We start from the raw sequence: 22,995 nt of genomic DNA on the forward strand, positions 1-22,995 counted from the left end.
TGGGGGGGACCCTAGACATAAATGTTTTTTTATGGGGGGCCCTGACCACCAATATCTTTTTATTTTTTATTAACATGTGGGAACCATAGCCACCAATATTTTTTTTGTTTTTTTACTGTGTGGTGGGGCTTGCGGTGGGTGCAGCCCAGGGGGCCCAGGAAATTTTGTCGTATGGGGCCCTGCGATTTCTGATGGCGGTCCTGGACATATGGTAAGGAGCCGTGCTAAGTTCACAGGAACACTTAGGTTAATGGCATACCAGGCTGTTTCTCCACCTGTGTAGAATACGCTTGGGAGTAGATCCACATCCATCCTCTGCATGTGTTAAATGCACTGAGAGGCACTGCATCAGCCAGCATGAACACAGAATAGGGCAAGAGGCATATTTTTTACATAGATAACAGATAAACTGTATTATGCAATGGGCTTAGTTCTTACACAGGAGCATAAACAAGGGTCAGATGGCATGGCTGTCTACAGAACTAAACACTGGAACCCATTTTCATAATATGGACATTTGTAGCCAGAAAAGACAGAACAATTTTTTTTCAGATGGGCTCTCTGACCCCCATTTCAAAGCTGGAAAGAGTCCGAAGAAGAAGGCAAAAATAAAAACAATACAAAATAAACAATGACGTTGCTTAGAATTGGCCATTCTTTAACATATTAAAAGTTAAGCCAGGTGTGCACTTTATACATAATCATAATCAGGGGTACTGCGGGATAATTGGGTCTTCTTTTTGGGGTATTTACAGTATATTTTGCGATTAAACTGTATGGCAAATTACCATAGGCAGTGGTCCTGGTGATAGACTGGATGCCAGTGAGAAGAGTGCTTGTAAAGAAAGACAAGTTTTATATAAACTACTAATGATAATGGGACATCTACACTTCTAAGTACAATAAAATCTTGTTTCTGGAGCCGTGGGTTGGAGACAAGCAGAACCATACTCCATGAACTAGGTCTTACCATAGTTCACCTTATACTAACAGCTAGAGGTCAATATCCCCTTTATTATACCCCCAAAAGGACAGAAAACAGAGGAAATTATGTTTATTTGCTGGGTCTTTTATTTATTTTTATTTAATTGGCCAGTCTGAATGGATGTGTGCATCAAAGTGACATATTACTTTCCAGGCATTGGCAAGTTGCAGATGGTACCATTTTGTTAATGAGGATACTCCAAAGTACCATTCGTATTGGAAAACCTTTTATGTCTAAATAATGTGCATGCTGCAGTCTATAATGAGGGACTATAAAAAAGCCTCTCTCTCTTTCTCCATAAATATTTTGCTGGTGAAGATCAAGTCAACAAGCCTAGCAGGGAATCTGGATGCTCGGTATATGGAAATAGTTTAACTTTAAAGAGAGGACAGGACTTTGTTATTTAAATTCCTCATATGACTCGATGCCTGCATATTTAGTGCAGATACCGTAGGCCTTCCTTGTACCCAGTATAACGTTCTGTTCCCCAGGAGGATTCAATATGCAGATTGGCCTATGCTAATTTAACTGTAAAATAAGCCTGGCAGGCATTGAAGAAGAATGGCTCACATGTTTATTGCATGACTTAAATAGGCCAAACATTGATCGGGAGCAAGATAAACCTGCTTTTATTAAGCTGTTGAGTAACTATATTTAACATAAGGGACTCCAGCAAAGCAAGCGTTTAGAAGTTATATAGTAGCTACAATATGGTAGAGTTTTCTGAATATGGGACACTTGACTTTGCTAGGGTCGCAATGAGATGTGTTGGAAGTCTCGGCAGCCATGCAATTGTATTTCAACTCTGATCTTAAGTATTTTACATGCTCACTGAGGCAACTTCGGGCCACTATAGAAAACGAATCGCCGCGTGTGCATTAGCACAGGCGACTTTTCATTGTAGCCTATGGGGAAAAACGCTGAGGCAGTTCAGGGAGATAGTCGCTCAAAAGACGAGGCGATTAGTTGCCAGGCGACAAAATCTCCCCGAATCTCCTCGTGTGGCCTTACCCTAAAGCAAGGGTTCTGGATTGGTAATACAAAATAATGAATTTGTGGGATATGCACTTAAGGGCCAGGCTTTTTAGGTGTGCAAGTTGTTGCTCTGACCCTGCATCTTTCATGAACTTTGGTGTTTGTCCTAAACTCTGGACTGCAGGGCACAAATGTGAAAAGGAGCACCCCCCAGACAACATCAAAGTCAGTCATTGTAATCACAATTTGCATGACAAACAGGCACTCCCCTTTTCTATTTACTTTCCTTGTCCTTTAATTGCCCACTACAGTATGTATCTCCCCCACCACCAGCCCACTTGTGATCCCACCTCTTCACTTTGCTTCAGCTGCCATAGTTGTTCTAACCCTTGGCTGTCACTCACTTTCTTTTTTGTCTTTCTGCACATCGTTCCCTTCCTCCATTTCCAGGCTCCAATCTCAATCTGAGCTGCGCCCCCTCCTAGATGCACCCAAGGCAAGTGCCCATTCTGCCTACTGCCACCTACTGTCTTCTGTTCAACTAAAATGACACTTTTAAATCCCAAGATGGACTCTCAGGGTCCCATCAGAAACTGGTTAAGAAATTGCATTAGTGTTTCAGAGATAATGTATTAGCAGAGCTATTCCACTTGCATGTCTAAACTAGACAAAGATCTCCTCAAGGAACAGTATAATAAATGCAACAAGGTGTTTCAGTTAAAGGACAAGTGATCCTGGTTTGTGTCTAATGAGACAAGTGCCCTAATCAATCAAGAATTTTTGGCAGAAAGAAAATAGTCACAGAAGTAGCAGGAAATACATTTCCCCATGCAAGCACAACATGTAGCTATAACTGTTCTGTAAAGTAAATCCATGTTTCCCCAACGTATAATGATTTACAGAAAATTTGACACATTGTTTCATTTATTTTAGTGTCTATGACATCAGGATTTACACAGTAACTGAACCCAGAACTCCCTAAGTCAAAGGCCAAAGACTTAACTGCTATATCACTAGCTGAACAATGAAGTGCATATCTCCATTGGCGGTCATGATAAGTTCAAAATCATGGACCCCCAAGAAGGTGTTGGGGCAGAACATGGAGAGCGTATAGAAAAACTGAATATGACCAGGGCAGAATAGGATGTTACTCAAAATATCCAGATTATTTTATTTTAAAATGTTGGTATATGTGCTATTAAATGCATCATTTGGAGGATAGCATTAGTGTTCTCCTGGGGGGGGGGGGCACATGCCAGCACCCTGTTCTCTACCAGCCATAAATAATCTGCGTCAGTGGTATTCCTATTGCCCCATCATCTATTCTAACACTTTTAAATGGAAAGGACTGATGCCTGGGGTCAGGTTGTGACCTTCAACCATGGCCGGAACTACCAAAGCTTGTGGGGCGCCAGGTACATACCTTCCCTATTGCCTACCCCTAGTCCATCTGAGCGCATAGATTATTTTGGAAAACTTAATAAGAATAAAAATGACCCCCACTACCTAAAGATTGGCATTAATGTGAAATGAAGGCAACATTTGCTATAGAGATAAATCACTGCTTGTACTTAGCTAAGACATATGAATGCATACAAGATCCAAGTAAAAACTAATATTATAGAAAAGCTAATACATCTGCTCCAATAAATCAGCCGACTACAGGTCTGCTGTTTCTGGTATGAATTTCATAGCCCACCCCCGAGGTGTCCTGTTGAAGCTGGGTCTTTTGCACATTAGTTCTAGTCCGCTGGTGGCCTCTTCTATCTGAGCTTGTAGTTCTTCAAACATTGTTGGAGCATTTGTATTTTCAAGTACTGATAAACTCCCAAAGGGGATCGGAGTGCTGCAAAACATGACATGAAACATAGAAGTAAATTACATAGCAGCATTTCCATATGTCCACTGACTACAACCTTTGCAAAACAAGCTCTGTGTTCAGAAGGAACATGATACCCAGCAAGACTACGGAAAATCCCTCCCCAGCCTTAAAATTGGGAATTTAATTTGTGGTACATTTGTGTGCAATAGAGGGATCATGTAAAGTGCAGATTTTAAATGCTTACTCTCGGTTGGACTGGGCCCGGAGGACACCGGGAAAAACCCAGTGAGCCCTACCGACCGAGACCAGCTCCCTGCCTGAGACCCTGGGAGACCCTTGACTGACCCAGATGGCCGGCATTTGAAGGAAAGACAAGGTACACTAATGTTGGTTGACATTGCTTACTCTGCCTCTCTTGCCTGAATTAGCAACTATTTGTGCCATGTATGGGACTCAAGAGATGTCAACCTGCTCTCATGTTGGTGATAATGTTCCACGCCTGGATTTGTCTCAAAAGGCTTGGAGTGGATCATTTTTTCCCTCCTCACATGGGGTTGGATTAGCTCTCTGCTATGCTAACAACAATGTTTTTATTATGTTGCAAAAACACTGTCTGAGAACCATAATGAGCCATGAATGTGAACTGTGGGCAACTTTAACCTCCTTGAGCTCTAGTGTGATCTGCTCACTGACCCAGGGATCAAATTTACATGCATTGTCAAAATCAGGCGGAGATCCACTCATCTAGGCAGCACATTGATCAACATAAGGATCAATGTTGATAAATGCAGTTTGGCCAAAACAAATGTTCTAGTCAAAACAAATTGTACAAAACAGTATCATATAACAATGTGTGTGTGTATGCTGGTCATCCAGTTGCAGCCAATGTCCATGGTACAGGAAACAAGCAGGTTTGAAAATTGAATCTGCCAATGCACCGTGTCGGCCACAACAACAGCTCCTCTTTACTTTCTGCTGTTCTGATCAGAGCAGTTGAAAAGTGGCCATATTTTGTGTGGTCCCCTGTATGGTCTCCCTCTGTTCAGCCCCTGGCCCGGTCAAACAGGAGAGGAGGTTGTAGGAGATTACTCCAAGTATGGCCTTCTTACACTTAAGAAAATTTATTTTCAGCCAGGGCAATGAACATATTTCCTTTCTAGGATAGTGGTGAGGCTGTGGAATTCTTTGCATGGTGATGTTATGTCTAATTTCTATAAAAGGGTCTTGCTTGTCTTCTTTGACAAGCAAAACGTGCAGGGTCACAATAAAATCCAGGCTACAATAAGCATTATTCTGTTGTAGTCTTATTTTGTCTTTACATCGAGACATAGAAACCTGCACTACATATATTTTACAACAGGGGGTACATACGTTGTTATAAAATACAAGTATCATGAGTTAGTGATAGTATCCCTTAAGCTACTGTTTTACCACCCTGATGCCATCCTCATTTCTTTTTCTAATTCAACCCTTCCCATCTGGTCTTTCTACAACACTGGCTGGAGGTGGGATAATGCTCCAACAGGCTGGAGTATCAAGCTATCTCTGCCCTATTAGAAGCACTCTGGACTTAAATGCAGTTGGAAATCACAGTTCAGCTGTTGGCAGAGAAGGGCCTGAGTCTGGCACCAGTAACAGAAGGCAACATGGGCTTTGTGTGAAATTGGAATGCTGGGTTTGTAATGAACATTTTGGAGAAAATTGGCAGTAATTAAGGTAATTAAGAATATCAAAATCACATTTCTGACCATAAAGAACCCCTTCATGTTCTGATAGTGGGACCTTCTTTCCGAGTAGCCTACTGGTGTTACTAATACTTATCATCTTCAAGACAAAAATGTTGTTTGTGCTTTTAGCAACATATTAGCAGTGCCAGCTAGTCTCAATCACATCATGGTTGTTCATAATGTTCCTTCTGTTCAGTACAAAAGGTATAACAAGTCTGTGGCTGGTAGAACAAGAACCTATTTTAACAAGGTTGAGAGAAGGAGTCAGGCTCATGGCACTGCCCAGGGGAAAAAAACTTTGTTAAATTGTTAAAGATATATTCTTTGATAAAACTTTCCCTTGAAGCAAGCTTCAAGACCTGTGAAGAATCATGCATGGTTCTATAGGAGTATTGACTGGAGGGGAGATCCTTCTACAATGGTCAGGCCCGGATTTAGGGAAAGGCCCCCTAGGCCCGGGCCTAGGGCGGCAAGATGTTAGGGGCGGCAAGAAGGCGCCCCCTAACATCATGTGTAAGTCGGCTGCTCCTGATAGATCCGGCTGGCTTTAGGACCGCTCCTCCAGCCTATCTCCCGCTGTGGCTCCGCACCCTCCCACTCCTCTCTGTGCTCGTGCTGCTGCTGCCTCTGCTGTGCTGCGTGTGTCCCAGCAAGGTGATCTGTTCCTGGTATGTACATTTAATATTTCCCCTGCAGATCTGCTGTATATCGGCCATGTAGAGAAATATGTCATAGTCAACTTGCAGATTTGCTGGAGGTGCAGAATCACAAGTGTTCTAACTTCTAAACCTGTTACAGATTTTTTATGTCCCTTTCCTGCTTCCTACAAAATGAAAACCATTCCAGTTCTTGTATTATAAGGGATAATGTACCCCCTACTGTAAATGATAAGGATATTAGAAGTCACTGAGAGGTTCTATGGCCATATAAAGGCACAAGGCTGCAGGCTGAGTTATACAGGGAACTCTGAGTATCACTTATGTATTATAATGGATAATGTACCCCCTACTGTAAATGATAAGGATATTAGAAGTTACTGACGGGGTTGTTCTGTGACCATATAAAGGCACAAGGCTGCAGGCTGAGTTATACAGGGAAGTCGGAGTATCATCATGTATTATAAGGGATAATGTACCCCCTACTGTAAATGATAAGGATAATAGAAGTCACTGAGGGGTCCAGTAACCATATAAAGGCACAAGGCTGCAGGCTAAGTTATACAGGGAACTCGGAGTATCACTCATGTATTATAAGGGATAATGTACCCCCTACTGTAAATGATAAGGATAATAGAAGTCACTGAGGGGTCCAGTAACCATATAAAGGCACAAGGCTGCAGGCTAAGTTATACAGGGAACTCGGAGTATCACTCATGTATTATAAGGGATAATGTACCCCCTACTGTAAATGATAAGGATAATAGAAGTCAGTGAGGGGTCCAGTAACCATATAAAGGCACAAGGCTGCAGGCTGAGTTATACAGGGAACTCGGAGTATCACTCATGTATTATAAGGGACAATGTACCCCCTACTGTAAATGATAAGGATATTAGGAGTCAGTGAGGGGTTTTTCTGTGACCATATAAAGGCACAAGGCTGCAGGCTGAGTTACACAGGGAACTCGGAGTATCACTCATGTATTATAAGGGATAATGTCTGCTGAGAAATAGGAACTACAAAGATTATGCTGCTGCCAAGATTTGACTTTTTATTTTATAATAAATATTTAACTGATGCTGCGGCTGCCCACTGGAGCACAATTGACAAACTTATCAAAACAAGGGACACATCTCTCTCTGCATCTATGTATAAAAAGGTGTCTATATATAGAGAATATATATAGATATATCTCAAACAAGCCTAACTGCTAGTTGATCCATCTGATCCACTTTTGCATAAATGTCCTGATTGGAAAAAGATTCACATCCAGAAAATGCGTGCGGGGGGGGGGGGGGGGGCGGCACAGTAGCTGGGCCTAGGGGGGCAAGGAGGGTAAATCCGGCCCTGACAATGGTCAAAACTAGCAGTGAAGAAAGGCACAAACATTACTGTCAATTGTATTTACATATACAAATAACATTACAACTGCTGAACATTTTAAATTAATGTATATAGGAAAAGTAGTTGGAATTACAATGTCTTTTAATATACCAAAAATATCAGGTGAACATAACGGTTTGTAGCAGCACATGTGTTAGTGCTCTGTTTAGCCATATATATATATATAGGTCTGTTTTCATTCAGGCCCATGTGAGTTTGTAGCTATCAATATCATTTATCATTTTACATTTTCCAGTGATAGAGACAGGATGGAAGTTTTATGAGAATTCCTAAAAATAAACAGATCATATTGTAGACTGTAACTTGCTGAAATTAACTACCTCTGACAACATGGTTTAAATGAATTCCATACGCATAACCTATGAGCTGAAACCCTTTAAACCACGTGTTATATGCCTCACTGGTTGCCTGTTGCAGGTCAGAATAGACTGATGTTTGGAGTGGTTGTTGGGGGTGGAGGGGCTGTAATTAACAGAACCAACCATCTGGTTTCTGATGTCTAAACATCATATACATTCAGATGAAAGTGGCCTCTCAAGTTCATTGAAAATGAGTTACAGAACTTAATAAAATATCACAAAATATGTCATGACTTTTCTTGCTGAATAATACAAGGCTCGGATATTATTGCATTGTAAACCAAGAGTAACATAATTTCCTTTGAGGTTTGGTCACTTGGATCATGTTCGTAGATGATATTTCATGCTCTCCATCTACTGTAGAAGTAAAAATGATCTCAATGATCCCCAACCAGTGACTTATAAGCAACATGTTGGTCACCAAGCCCTTTGATGTTGCTCCCAGTGGCCTCAAAGTAGGTGCTAATTTTTGGATTTCTGAAATGCAAGTTTTGGAGGCATAAAGACCATGTGTATGGCCAAACTGATGGATCCGGGATGTATCTAAAGCCATCTTATGAGATAAAGGGTGCTGGGCCACCTGGGAGGACACTGTCAAAAAGCAAAGGTCTTTTTGGTTTTTGGTTCAAGCATTCTAAAAAGGTCACCTTTAGCACATAATAAAAGATAAATAAATACCACCTAAATTTTTTAGCATTAGAAATATTCAAGATGGTTGTCATGATACAGGCCTGTAGTAGTTAATAAAACAGGCCAAGGTATCATGAGAAATATTTCTGCCAGCATCTAAATCAGACACATAACAGGTCTCTTTTCACTATGGTCAGAGGGGTCAGAGCTGCCATGCTCTCCTCCATGCCCTGGCTGATAAGAGCCATTCCATGGGGAGGGGGAAAGCCCAAGGAGTGAGAACTTAATGTTCCCAGCAAGACCCTCAAAGGTGAAGTAAAGGTTACATATAATGTATACTCCAATATATTTATCCTTACAGAACCCATACCTGTTGTACCAACAGTATAAAAAACTGATGATGGGTTCAAGGCAATTTCAGATCTCAAACGAGTCCAAACATGACTAGGTTTGGTACTCTGTGTATAAGATGTGGATATCTGGGCAGGTGTAGGTCACACAGTATTGATGTTTAGTATCTATGGAATCCCTGAGAGAATTAATAACCAATGAATATAAAATCATCTCTCTCCTATGTTCCAATGGAGAGTTATGGTCATTATATTCTTGGTCCAGTTCCTACTCACAGGAGGTCATAAAAACTCAATCTGTGTCCTGCTAGGCCACGCCCCCTTACATTCCTGAGAGAGGGGGGAGTGTGCAGTTACCTGATGCCCTGAAATCACTAATAAATAGTCAGCTCTTCTGACTAAACTTTGGATTTACTTTGGAGGACCAATTGCGATTGGAAGTTATCCCGTTTGTTTCCCCTTGCCTCCAGGACCAGGAATTCTATATCTTTGGAGTTAAGTATAGGTTTTCCATGTTTTCCCTTTTATTTTACAACTGTTTGTAATTGTATTATTGAATGTATGTCTCTTTTGTAACACCTTTTTTGTATTTTGCACTGTTATACCTTTTATAATATTAAAGAGAATTTAATAAGATTGTCTTTGATGCTCTAAACGAACCTAGCCTGAAAGAGTGTAACTGTGAGCCTTAACCCTCTGCATGCTGAAGTACTTGTTGAGTCAGTTGGAACTAACTGACCATAGGAGAGAGTGTTTGAGGCATTGTGTAGTGTGAGTTATTACCTGTTAGAGAGAACAGGGGAATAGTCACATTAGGTTTCTATCGCCTGTGAATGATAGATGGTGGCAGCGAATGAGTTTTGTGGGTGTTGGTTGGTGTTTGGGGTGCTTTTGTGTTAGTCTAACCTGTGTGCAAGGTGGGTGAGAGACTGAGTGAGTGACCCCTGATAGCCACACCTAAAGTCACGTGCGGTTGGAAGTACCGTGTTCGTGACAGATTGGTGGCAGCGGTGGGATATTTTTTATTTAGAGCATTAGTGCTTGGGTTAAGTCATTAAACCTTGCACTAAAGAACTGTAAATCCTTGCGAGGAGTTTACAGTCTTCAAAGACAAACTCAGTGCATACTATTTTTATTAAGACATACTTGCAAACAGTTTCCCTTCCCTTCTTGTTTTTCTTTTCTATCTTTTATTTTGGCAAAGTGTTGCAAGATGGCAGCATTTTACAAGAGGCAGACCAAGGAGACCCTCATCAATCTCTGTGAGCAAAGAGGAATTGATGCAGCGGACAAATCGAAGGAAATGTTGATTTGTGCCTTGGTGCAACAGGAGCAGCAGAACTACACACCTGAGTCAGGAGACTATGCAACTCAGGATGTCCCAGTGATGAACTCTGTTCCAGGATCCTCTCAGCGAGAGGACAGTTTTAGTTGAAGTGGGCAGGATGACAGGAATTCATCCCTGCAAGCAAATTTGCAATTGTTGGGTTCAGATGACCCCCAGCTGCGTCTTCAGCTCATCCTGCAATATCAACAGGCAGAGAGAGATGCAGCAGCTGCAGCAGCAGCAGAAAGAAAGGCAGAAAGAGATGCAGCAGCAGCAGCAGCAGCAGCAGCAGCTGAAAGGCAAGCAGAGAGGGATGCTGCTACAGCTGAAAGACAGCATCAACTGGAGTTAGTCAAGCTCCAGCAGCAGGGATCACACTCACGGTCCAGTGAGACCCAGGAAGTACGCCCTTTAATAAACTCTGTGGATAAATTTCCAGTTATGGATAAAGATGGTGACTTGGATACCTTTTTGCGGTGCTTTGAAAGGGCTTGTAGACAGTATCACTTACCCCGTGAGCAATGGGCAAAATATCTCACCCCAGGGTTGAAAGGCAAAGCCCTGGATGCCTTTGTGGACTTACCACCAGAGTTTGATGGGGACTATGATGCTATAAAAAATGCCCTCATCAAAAAGTACCATCTTACACCAGAAGTATACCGCAAAAGATTTAGAACTGTGCAGCGCGGACCTACAGACAGCTACTCTGATGTTGTGAGTAGTCTGAGAACTGCTTTTAGATCCTGGTTGAGAGGACTCTCTGTTACATCATTTGAGTGCCTGGAAGATCTGATGATAAAAGATCAGTTTTTGCACACGTGTCCTGTGGAAGTGAAGCAATTCATTATGGACCGTGAGCCCAAAACAGCAGATCAGGCAGCAGAGATAGCAGACACATATGCTGCAAATAGGATGTCTGACCCTCGCAAAGCTAATCTCCAACACTGGAAAGGAGGGAAACCAACAGGGATTTTTTCTTCACCAGCCAGCAGGATGCCAGCCATCTCTACACCCAGCCCTCCTGTGGTTAAATCTGCACCAGTGGATACCCGGCGGTGTTTCGTGTGCAATAAGGTGGGCCATGTTAGTGTCACTTGTCCAGAGAAAAGGAGATCTGCACCTACTGGGAAACAGACCAGCTCATCCCCGGCTGTTTTGTTTGTTGCCGGAAAAGAGGGAAATAGTGCGGATAACTTGCAACCTGTTACTGTAGGTAACAAGATTACTGTTGGACTCAGAGATACCGGAGCAGAAGTTACTCTGGTGCGGCCCGAGATGGTAAACTCCGAAGACATTATTCCCGGGAAAACCATGGATGTTAAAGGAATTGGAGGAATCAGCCCTGCAGTGCCAATGGCTCAGGTGTATCTGGATTGGGGTGCAGGAAGAGGGGTTAGGGAAGTGGGAGTGTCAGACACCATTCCTACCAATGTGTTGCTGGGTACAGACCTGGGCAGGTTGGTATCCCAGTATGTGCCTGAAACCACTTCCAGTGAATCTGCACCCCTACCGGAGACTCCTGAACATCATAAGGTACTGTGTCATGACTTTATGCAATCTGGGAGGATGGAGGGAAAAGGGGATGAATGTTTAACTGTAGCTCCACCTGTGACAGATTCAGAGGTGCCCAAGAATATATCTCCTGTTACAACAGATAGAAATGTTTACTGTAATCCCTTAGGCAATTCTGATGAAGTGGACTGTATATGTATTCCATCTGTTGCGGCTGTGACACGTAAGCAGAGTGCACAAGCCTCAAACCAGTGTCAGTCTTTACCTAGTAATGGGGAACCCCTGAGTGTATCAGACCCTCCACACACTGAAATAGGAGACTCAGAAGTTACGGAATCCCTGCCAGTTATCAGTTTCACAACAGGGCCGGTGTCTCAGACTAGCAGTTCTGAGTTTGAATTAGCTCTAAAAACAGATGCTAGCTTAGAAAAGCTGAGAAATCTTGCAGCTGGACCCCCCAGTGAGTCTGACAAGGAAAAGGTATACTGGGACCAGGGAAAGCTGTATAGAGAGCTAATTCTGACTGACACCACAGAACCATGGATGATAGAAAGACAATTAATTGTACCTCTTAAGTTTAGAGAACCATTATTAAAGGTGGCCCATGAAATTCCACTAGCTGGGCACTTAGGAGTGCAAAAAACCAAAGCTCGCTTAGCGCATAATTTCTATTGGCCTAACATGGGTACTGATATTGCTAACTATTGTCGTTCTTGTGTCACTTGTCAACGTGTTGGTAAAGCTGGGGATATTGTGAAGGCCCCATTGATTCCATTGCCTGTTATTGATGAACCTTTTCAAAGGGTGGCCGTAGATATTATAGGTCCTCTAGCCATACCCAGCAGTTCCGGCAAGAGATTTATTCTCACAGTAGTAGATTATGCTACTAGATACCCAGAGGCAGTAGCTCTGTCCTCTATACGGGCAGACAAGGTTGCTGATGCCTTGTTGAGCATATTTTCACGGGTAGGCTTTCCTAAGGAAATGCTTACAGATCATGGCACTCAATTTATGTCCAACTTGATGCAGTGCCTGTGTCAGAAAATACAGGTAGAACATATAGTTGCCAGTCCCTATCATCCACAAACGAATGGGCTCTGTGAACGCTTTAATGGGACATTGAAACAAATGCTTAAAATGTTTGTGGACTCACAGGGAAGAGATTGGGAGCGGTACCTCCCCTATTTACTCTTTGCATACAGGGAAGTACCCCAGGCTTCCACTGGTTTCTCACCATTTGAGCTCCTGTATGGGAGAAGGGTGCGGGGCCCATTGGACCTAATTAGAGAGGCCTGGGAAGGAAAAATGGTCAGTTCAGAAGTCTCTGTCATTGAGTATGTCATGAAATTTCGTGAGAACATGCAAACTCTGACGCATATGGTGCATGACAATATGGAAAAGGCTCAGGCAAATCAGAAACAGTGGTATGACCGCCACTCCCGTGAAAGAGTTTATGAAATAGGGCAGAAAGTGTGGGTCCTAGTACCAATGAGGCAAAACAAGCTTCAGGCTGCGTGGGAGGGGCCCTACATTATTCAGAAGCGTATTAATGATGTAACTTATGTGGTGGCCCTTGATGACAGGGGAAAAAGGCAAAAGGTTTTCCATGTCAATATGATGAAAGCTCACTATGACAGGGCTGCCTATGCTCTGCCAGTTTGCAGTCTCTCTGAGGAGGGTGACAGGGACCCCCTACTAGACTTATTAGCTGTGACCAAGGAAACAGGGTCCATAAAGGATGTGCAATATAACCCTCAGCTGTCAGAGAAGCAAAAAGTGCAGCTATCCCAAGTGCTTAACCCATATCAGGGAACCTTTACCGGAAAGCCAGGTAGAACTCACCTTGCCGTTCACCATGTTGATACTGGTGAAAATTCTCCTGTCAGACAATCAGCTTATAGAGTTTCCTTAGAGGTACAGGCAGATATAAAAAGGGAAATAGAAGAAATGCTAGCCCTTGATGTAATTCAAAAATCACATAGTGCCTGGGCCTCACCAGTAGTCCTTGTCCCCAAGAAGGACAAATCCACCAGGTTCTGTGTGGACTACAGAAAGTTAAATGCTATAACTGTCTTTGATGCCTACCCTATGCCTAGGATGGATGAATTATTAGATAAATTGGCAGGTGCCAGTTATTTAACCATCATGGACCTGAGTAGAGGTTATTGGCAAATCCCCCTCACAGCAGATGCCCAGGAAAGATCTGCTTTTGTCACCCCCTTTGGGTTATTTCAATTTAACGTAATGCCGTTTGGCATGAAAAACGCACCTGCTACGTTTCAACGAGTTGTGAATGGTCTGCTAGAAGGGCTGGAACAATTTGCAGTAGCCTATTTAGATGATATTGCTGTATTCAGTCCCACCTGGGAGGAGCACCTAACTCACCTGTCCCAAGTCCTAGGTAAAATCAAAGCAGCTGGCTTGACTATCAAACCTGGCAAATGTCAGATTGGCATGAGGGAAGTACAGTATTTGGGACACAGGGTAGGAGGGGGCACACTTAGACCAGAAACAGGGAAAGTGGAAGCTATAATGGCCTGGCCCACTCCACAAACCAAGAAACAAGTCATGTCCTTTCTAGGGACCGCTGGCTATTATAGAAAATTTGTTCCAAACTACAGCTCACTAGCCAAACCACTAACGGATTTGACAAAGAAAAAACTCCCCAAAGTAATTTTATGGGGCCCAGACTGTGAAAAATCTTTTTTGGCCTTAAAAAATGCTCTAGCTAACTCTCCAGTGTTGCAGGCCCCAGATTTTACACGTAGATTTGTTGTACAGACGGATGCGTCTGCCTATGGCATAGGTGCAGTTCTCAGCCAGGTGAACCAACGGGGAGAGGAGCATCCTATACTGTACCTGAGCAGAAAGCTGCTGCCAAGAGAAGTAGCCTATGCCACCATAGAGAAGGAGTGTCTGGCAATTGTTTGGGCCTTGCAAAAATTACAACCCTATTTATATGGACGCAACTTTACAGTTATTACAGATCACAACCCTCTTAGCTGGCTCAGCCGCATGGCTGGGGACAATGGGAAATTGCTCAGGTGGAGTTTGACTCTCCAACAGTATGATTTCACTATCCAACACAAGAAAGGGAGTGATCATGGAAATGCAGATGGCCTGTCACGCCAATCAGAACCCTTCATGCGTGAGCGCAGTGTAGATGACCTGTAAGTCAATCTCCCCTTGCTCACTCTAAAAAGGGGAGGTGTCATGATACAGGCCTGTAGTAGTTAATAAAACAGGCCAAGGTATCATGAGAAATATTTCTGCCAGCATCTAAATCAGACACATAACAGGTCTCTTTTCACTATGGTCAGAGGGGTCAGAGCTGCCATGCCCTCCTCCATGCCCTGGCTGATAAGAGCCATTCCATGGGGAGGGGGAAAGCCCAAGGAGTGAGAACTTAATGTTCCCAGCAAGACCCTCAAAGGTGAAGTAAAGGTTACATATAATGTATACTCCAATATATTTATCCTTACAGAACCCATACCTGTTGTACCAACAGTATAAAAAACTGATGATGGGTTCAAGGCAATTTCAGATCTCAAACGAGTCCAAACATGACTAGGTTTGGTACTCTGTGTATAAGATGTGGATATCTGGGCAGGTGTAGGTCACACAGTATTGATGTTTAGTATCTATGGAATCCCTGAGAGAATTAATAACCAATGAATATAAAATCATCTCTCTCCTATGTTCCAATGGAGAGTTATGGTCATTATATTCTTGGTCCAGTTCCTACTCACAGGAGGTCATAAAAACTCAATCTGTGTCCTGCTAGGCCACGCCCCCTTACATTCCTGAGAGAGGGGGGAGTGTGCAGTTACCTGATGCCCTGAAATCACTAATAAATAGTCAGCTCTTCTGACTAAACTTTGGATTTACTTTGGAGGACCAATTGCGATTGGAAGTTATCCCGTTTGTTTCCCCTTGCCTCCAGGACCAGGAATTCTATATCTTTGGAGTTAAGTATAGGTTTTCCATGTTTTCCCTTTTATTTTACAACTGTTTGTAATTGTATTATTGAATGTATGTCTCTTTTGTAACACCTTTTTTGTATTTTGCACTGTTATACCTTTTATAATATTAAAGAGAATTTAATAAGATTGTCTTTGATGCTCTAAACGAACCTAGCCTGAAAGAGTGTAACTGTGAGCCTTAACCCTCTGCATGCTGAAGTACTTGTTGAGTCAGTTGGAACTAACTGACCATAGGAGAGAGTGTTTGAGGCATTGTGTAGTGTGAGTTATTACCTGTTAGAGAGAACAGGGGAATAGTCACATTAGGTTTCTATCGCCTGTGAATGATAGATGGTGGCAGCGAATGAGTTTTGTGGGTGTTGGTTGGTGTTTGGGGTGCTTTTGTGTTAGTCTAACCTGTGTGCAAGGTGGGTGAGAGACTGAGTGAGTGACCCCTGATAGCCACACCTAAAGTCACGTGCGGTTGGAAGTACCGTGTTCGTGACAATGGTAAATAGAGATTGTCTCCAACTGTCAGATTTAAGCTGGCCATAGAAGCTAAGATCCGATCGTATGAAGCATTGTACAATCGGACTTTCCCATCTCCTGACCTGCCACTAACCATTCCGATCAAATAAAGTACAAAAGAACAGATCAGCCAATGTTCTGCCCCTGACAGCAATCGTACGAAAGTTATGTCCGACCAAAGCTAGTGACAGTCTCCCTCTGAAAATCGTACGATCAGCAATACATGCAGAGATATTACCCGCAGCAGACAGAAATCTTTTAACTTGTCTGATCGACCAAACGACCGATCTCCTGCGGACGAAAAATGACGGGGCTCTCCACAAACGGGCCAAAATTCGTACAAATCCTCGATTCGTACGATCAGATATTTGCGTCTATGGCCAGCTTAACTCTCCTTCAGGTTGGTTTGCATCCTCTGTACTGAGTCATGTGGGTGGGGCAAGCCCCAAATCAGGCAGAAATACCATAAATGTAAATCCAATTCAATTGCTGCATAGATCAAGATCTGTAGCTTTAATGTGTGCCCCACCTCATATACTCTGAGCTGCCAAGTAGTAAATAACCAGTTACATATATTGAAATAATTTACTTTTCACAGTGCATTCCCTGGAGATATGAATGTTATAAGTCTTTCAAAAGGTCACTGTCAATTAAACTTTGCTCAAAGAGTGAAAATCACAACTGCACACTACAATAGAAAGATGGTGGTGATATTAACTTATCATGTAGTGATATAGAGCGTTTTAGGTTACAGGGAAGATAACTGGGAACTGTTATCACAAGTGTTTTCATTTGCTGAATAAGGCAGAATGTGGCTTACGGGCATATGGCTTCAATTGATTCATCATTACAGAGTACAGATGACTATGAACTAAGAAGGTGTTTTAATCCCAGTTCTAAATATAGATCATGCAAATATAATCTTTTCCAAGACAAATATATAATTTCATCAAATGAGGTTGAAATCGATTTATTATGAATAGCTTCATATTTCAAAGGAAAATAATCAAATCTGTTTGACCAAGGGTTTCATTCCACAATTTGTGAAGGCTCAAGCTTCATTTACTCTCAGTTGGGATGATACCCATGGATACAAGTAGATTTCTTAAAAAAACATTATATAAAACAATATAGAACAAATATATATTTATTTATAGAACAAAGGTTCCCAAGCTTTGGTGGTGGCCTATTTTCTCTAGGGAGGCTCAGAACAGCCATTGAGATTTGGAGAAAATTGTTTGCTATCCTAAATATTCTTAGAAGCTGCTGGTTGATCTCAAGTTAGCAATTAGGATGAAGACACACGTAGCGATTCTTCATCGTGACTTTTGGAACGAAAATCAGCGACTGATCGGCATACTGTTACCCTTCCTGCTATTCGTCTATCGTGGCTTCTTAAAAATAGCAGTGAAGAATCGCCACGTGAGTCTACACCCTAATATCCCACAGAGGTACTAACAAGCTGGCAAGACTTATTTGCTGTCTTAATTATCATTTTTTTTCAATCAATGTGTCATTTCTCTGTAAGTAACTATGGAGGAAGCAGGCCTCATAGGTCCCAGAAAAAGGGTGCCCTGTATCTTGGAGGCTGGTTCCTCTATAGCTTGAAAATCCCCCTCCCCAGCTGCTTCTTCTTTTGTGTGTGGCCATGTCCATAGACAGGTAGTGTGGTTTAGTGCAGGTGGGATCAGCTTGTGTACTTTGGGCCCCAATACTATTGGACGTAAAAAAACAAATTCAGCTTTTCCTAACCCAATTAGCACACACATATGATGAACAATTTTAATGTGCCCCTTAAAATGTATCTCCTTACCCCTTCTTCCATTTCAAATGACACTCTTTTAAGACATTTAGGCTACTGGCACATATCTTGTGTTGCCAAAGTAGGTGTCTGGTTTTGTACAAGGTTATCTTAAAACCTTCAAACACTCAAGGTGCTTTACTTGACCAAAATCCCCAAAGCACAATTAATGAAAACTCTTTCCCAAACAATCTGATCAGCTGTTTATTGAGCATGTCTTTTGGAAAAACTGGTCTGTGTGATAAAGATGACGGTTAGGGGCCCATTTACTTTGCTCGAGTGAAGGAATAGAATAAAAAAAACTTTGAATTTCGAATGTTTTTTTTTGGCTACTTCGACCTTCGACTACGACTTCAAATCGAACGAAAAAATCGTTCGAATATTCGACCATTCGATAGTCGAAGTACTGTCTCTTTAAGAAAAACTTCGACCCCCTACTTCGCCACCTATGGGGAAGGTCCCCATAGGCTTTCTAACATTTTTTTGGTCGAAGAAAAATCGTTCGATCGATGGATTAAAATCCTTCGAATCGGACGATTCGAAGGATTTAATCGTTCGATCGAACTATTTGCGGTAAATCCTTCGATTTTGATATTCGAAGTTGAAGGATTTACATTTGGCAGTCAAATATCGAGGGTTAATTAACCCTCAATATTCAACCATATATAAATCTGCCCCTAGTACCTGCAGCTAAATGCTCACAATGGAGTTCTACTTCTTTTTTTTCTTTAATGCTTTTATTTATAACTGTTTAATTAATAAACAAACAATCCTTTAGAAAAGCACTGTACCTGTTAAAACTGCGGTATGTGACATTAAGAGGAGTCTTTGGTGGTTCAGGTAGGGATTCAGTGACAGATATCAAAGTCTCTATGTTCTGCTCCTCAATCCATGGCGATATGTATGACTTGGGGATGGCTGTGCTGTTAAACTTCTCATAAGGAATCTCTTTCCAAGGGGCTGAATAACCTTTCAATAGAAAAGATGAGAGGTTTGTGCATTTAGAAAATGTATAATTATAACATAACTACTACAAAAACAAGTCATACAGGGCTAATGTAGTTTTGGTTACCAGTGAGGAGTTGTCTTCTTTAAATAATATCAAAAGTCACATTTCTGGACTTGTTCTTGCTAAATGAAGTCCAATGATCCCACAAGAGCAAAGTGGAAGCAAGCCTATGAGCTCAACAGTAGCTCTGAGAAAGCAACCAATCATGTGTAGGCTCTTAAAGAGGGCTTACTTAGCCTTACAGGCAGGGACATAGCTACAGTGGGTGCTGAGTTTGAGACTGCACCTTGGCTTGGAAAATAATTAGACCTTTAATTAAGGAAAGTAACTAAAACTGTAGTTTGAATGAGTTAATACACAATACCCTTACTATAAGGGCAAAACATGGGTGATTAAGACATTGGTGGGCATTAATGACAATAATAAGGGGCCTTTGCATGACATTTGCATAAGGGCCCATGTTCTTCTGCTATGTTCCTTTTCTAAGAAGACACATATTCCCTGCGAATAAGTAGAACACTTTAGAGGACAGTAGTGATGTAATGAAGAAGGGATTCTCTAATTTTGAAGCACTGGTGACAATAATAAGGGGCATTTGCTTGACATTTTGCATAAAGGCCCATGGGCTGTTCTAAGAAGACACATATTCCCTGCCAATAGGTAGAACCCTTTAGAGGACAGTAGTGATTTAATGAGGAAGGGATTCTCTAATTTTGTGCCCAAGTAAAACTGGTGTCATATGCAGTCTTCAGAGCTTGTTTAAGCTAGTTCTTAATACCTGGTGCTATTGCCCCTGGATTGAGGCACATCTTCATCTGTAAGACTTTGGCAGTCTTTTTGGGTACATTGGGGGGAGTTTTGCGATCTCCTCTTGGTATGTAGATCTCTGAGTGATACCGCTCCCCCCCACGCATTCCTTCAGTTGCAGTTGCATGATCACCATTTGCTGCTTGAACAGACTGTATGAGATTCATATTGCTACCTGCCTGAAAAAAGGAGAGGTCTAATGAACAGCTGAAAATATGAAGTTAAGCTCTTTTATGTTCCCATTCGGAATAACCAAACCTATTTTAGCCTTTCCAATAGGAATTCAAAAAGCTCCCTGTGAATTGGAAACACAAGAGTCAGAAAAAGGGGCTTGATAATATATTAGCTCCTTTCTTCTTTTCTGCAGCCCAAATCATCAATTGTCAAAATCCATATAGCATATATAATTTCCAACGTAGCATATTTTGCTTCCATTGAGTCCATTAAGGGCAGCAGTTGATATGTGGGAAATTTATAGCCATACCCCATCAACCTAACCTAGGGTTGCCACCTTTTCCTTCCTTTGAATTCAGGCAGGGATGGCACCAGTGATGTCAGAAATAAGGGGGTGGGGCGGTGATGAGGAGGGGTGGGCCAGTGAAACAGGGAGGCAGGCCAGTGATGCGGAGGGGTGGATCAATGACGTAGAGGCTCACGATTGGCTAAATGGCTCCAGAAGCAGGGGACAGGCTTGCCCGGTTTTCGAACTTTTGAAAAACGTGCAGACATTTTCCAACTGAACAGCGGGTACAAAAACTGTTCGGGTTCAAAACCAGACAGATGGCAACCCTAACCTGACCATGTTTTGTAACCCCCAGCCATGCAAAGTTATGCCTCACCCATGTTCTGTTATGAACATACATCCATTTTTGTACTCTAGTGACCAATGTTAGCTCAAAGGTCTGTGCATCAGCACACACAAGAATCATCTTGGGAGCGCCTAGATCATTCTGTAAGAACCTTCCATAATGCACACACAGATTTCCCTCATGCAAAAAAAAAATTCTTCAAGCAGTCTTCAAGGGATGAGAAAACATTTGTGAAGGGTACTCACATTGATTTGGCCTGGTGGGTATTCATATGTATATCTCTGCACTCGCTTCTGTCTCTCCAAGTACATACAGGAACCACGGTTGCGCTTCAGATTGAGCTCTTCCAGCATCAAGTCCTGAGGGACACTCACCTTCTTGCCCAGGTCTATCTGCCCATCTAGCTGTGGGACTGACATAAAAATGTCAGTGCTTATATGTAATGAAAATAGAATTTGCTACAATATTTGGGAAGAACATAATGTATTTGTTCTACTCACCCTGCCCTGTGAGTTCTTTTACTATTGCTGCTGCTTTTGCCTTTGGTCCCCGCACCATATCCAGAGGGGAAGGATTCATTTTTCCTAGCTGGGAAACATACATTCACATTTAGGCTTGCTTTGATTGCAGTTGGGCTGTATGTGAAAATGGACCCAGTTTCTCAGATCTGTAGAACAATTAAAACCCTTGGGCATAGCCATGTTTACTAATGGCGAAAGCCATTGTAAATCATAGGGAGCAACCTGAGATGATCTTATCACATGACCCGTTTATAAAGAATTCCATTGCCCACTATGGTCAACACAGATTGTTTTTTTGCCCTTCTAGCAATATACACTATACACATTGGTGGTTTAAATATACTGTTTTCATCTGCAATACACAATCAGTATTATTTTAATAATCTTCATCTATTAAAGATGTTTCTAAGATATTAAAGAAGTGTCAACCTCAATATAGACTGAAGCAACTATGTAAACATGGGTTTCCCAAGCCTGGGAAATAAAAACGAATATAAATATTAGTAGACTGTTTTTGACACCTCTCTCTGGTGATATAGAAAGCTCTCATTTGAAAACAGGAACGCTAATATTCCACCCGAAGTAACCCAATCCTAAAAATATCTAACAGCCATTGCACAATATAATATATATTTAAACCAGATGTTTTGCTCTCAAGTTGCCCCTTTATGGATGGGATCCCAGGGCAAATGCCCTCTCTGCTCTATCCTAAATGTTACTGAATCTGAGTTATATCTTTAAAGTGGACTCTGTTTCAAACAATTATCCCACCTGTTTATGGAGATCGGCTTTTCTATATCTTCTCCTTGTCTTCTGGCGATTATTTTCCCTCAGAGCAGTATATTTAGTTGTATTTCCTTGTATAAATCAACCTTCTGTCTCCAGTGATCTGTATTCTGACTTACCCGTCTCTTCTGCTTCACTATATTGTACATCTGTCACTGTCTATCTTTTATTAACTTTCTTTTCTCACTCCCTCCTGTGTGGTTATAAGTTTAGTTGCTTCCTCGCTGGGTCCTCTCTGTCTCTCCTTCTGTCTTTTCCCCTTCTTTCCTTCTGACTTGGCCTTCCACTAGTGACCTAATGTCTCTATTATTGGCCAATAGGGGTAATGTTAGCCCACATTACATCATTTGTGACATAGAAGCCATCCGAATAAAATGACCCAGGACATATGTTCATTGACTCTCTTAACCTGACCTTTAACCTTTTTTTGTAACCTTTTTTTGCAAAGCACTGTACCGATTTAACTCTCCATTATTTTAAGTAAGTCGATGACAAGAGGAGAGAATGTGGAACCTTTCATAGCAGTGTTCAGCATGGGGTTACACATGTAAAATCTGCTTGTGTATAGCCACGTTTACTGTAAATGGGTTATTTACCAATAAGTTAACTGTTAGTATGTTATAAGATACTTTTCAATTATCTCCGTTTTCTCTTTTTAAAAGTTTTTGCATTTTTTGCCTTCCTCTTCTGGGTCTTTCCAGCTGTCAAATGGGAATCACTGACCCCATCTAAAAATAGTATCAAAAATAGCATCAAAAATGGAAAGTGTTTTAAAGTAATAAAAATAAAATACAGTGTTGCCCTGCGCTGTGTTTGCTTCAGAAACACTACTATTGTTTATATTAATAAGCTGCTGTGTAGCAATGGGGGCAGCCATTCAAAGGCTCAGCTTACACAGCAGATAAGCTCTGTAGAAAGCTCTGTAGAACATAATGGTGTTATCTGTTATCCACTATTTAACCTGTGCCATATAGACTTTTTTCAATTTCTTCCGTTGCTACACAGCTTGTTTTTATGAACTATA

General features: G+C 41.8%; 1 protein-coding gene across 1 annotated transcript; it reads right to left on the minus strand.

Moving 5' to 3' along the window:
- Window positions 1–727: 727 nt before the first annotated feature.
- Window positions 728–22,709, minus strand: myoz3.S (myozenin 3 S homeolog). Its single transcript, XM_041588026.1, has 6 exons — window positions 21,957–22,709; window positions 21,165–21,252; window positions 20,910–21,076; window positions 19,827–20,034; window positions 18,831–19,008; window positions 728–3,806 (listed from the first exon to the last, which is right to left on the minus strand). Exons 2-6 carry the CDS (start codon window positions 21,241–21,243, stop codon window positions 3,620–3,622), a joined length of 819 nt encoding a protein of 272 aa, XP_041443960.1. The 5' UTR covers window positions 21,244–21,252; window positions 21,957–22,709; the 3' UTR covers window positions 728–3,619.
- Window positions 22,710–22,995: the final 286 nt, after the last annotated feature.

The sequence above is a fragment of the Xenopus laevis genome, chromosome 3S (genome assembly GCF_017654675.1).
Source record: "Xenopus laevis strain J_2021 chromosome 3S, Xenopus_laevis_v10.1, whole genome shotgun sequence".
Classification (NCBI taxonomy): domain Eukaryota; kingdom Metazoa; phylum Chordata; class Amphibia; order Anura; family Pipidae; genus Xenopus; species Xenopus laevis.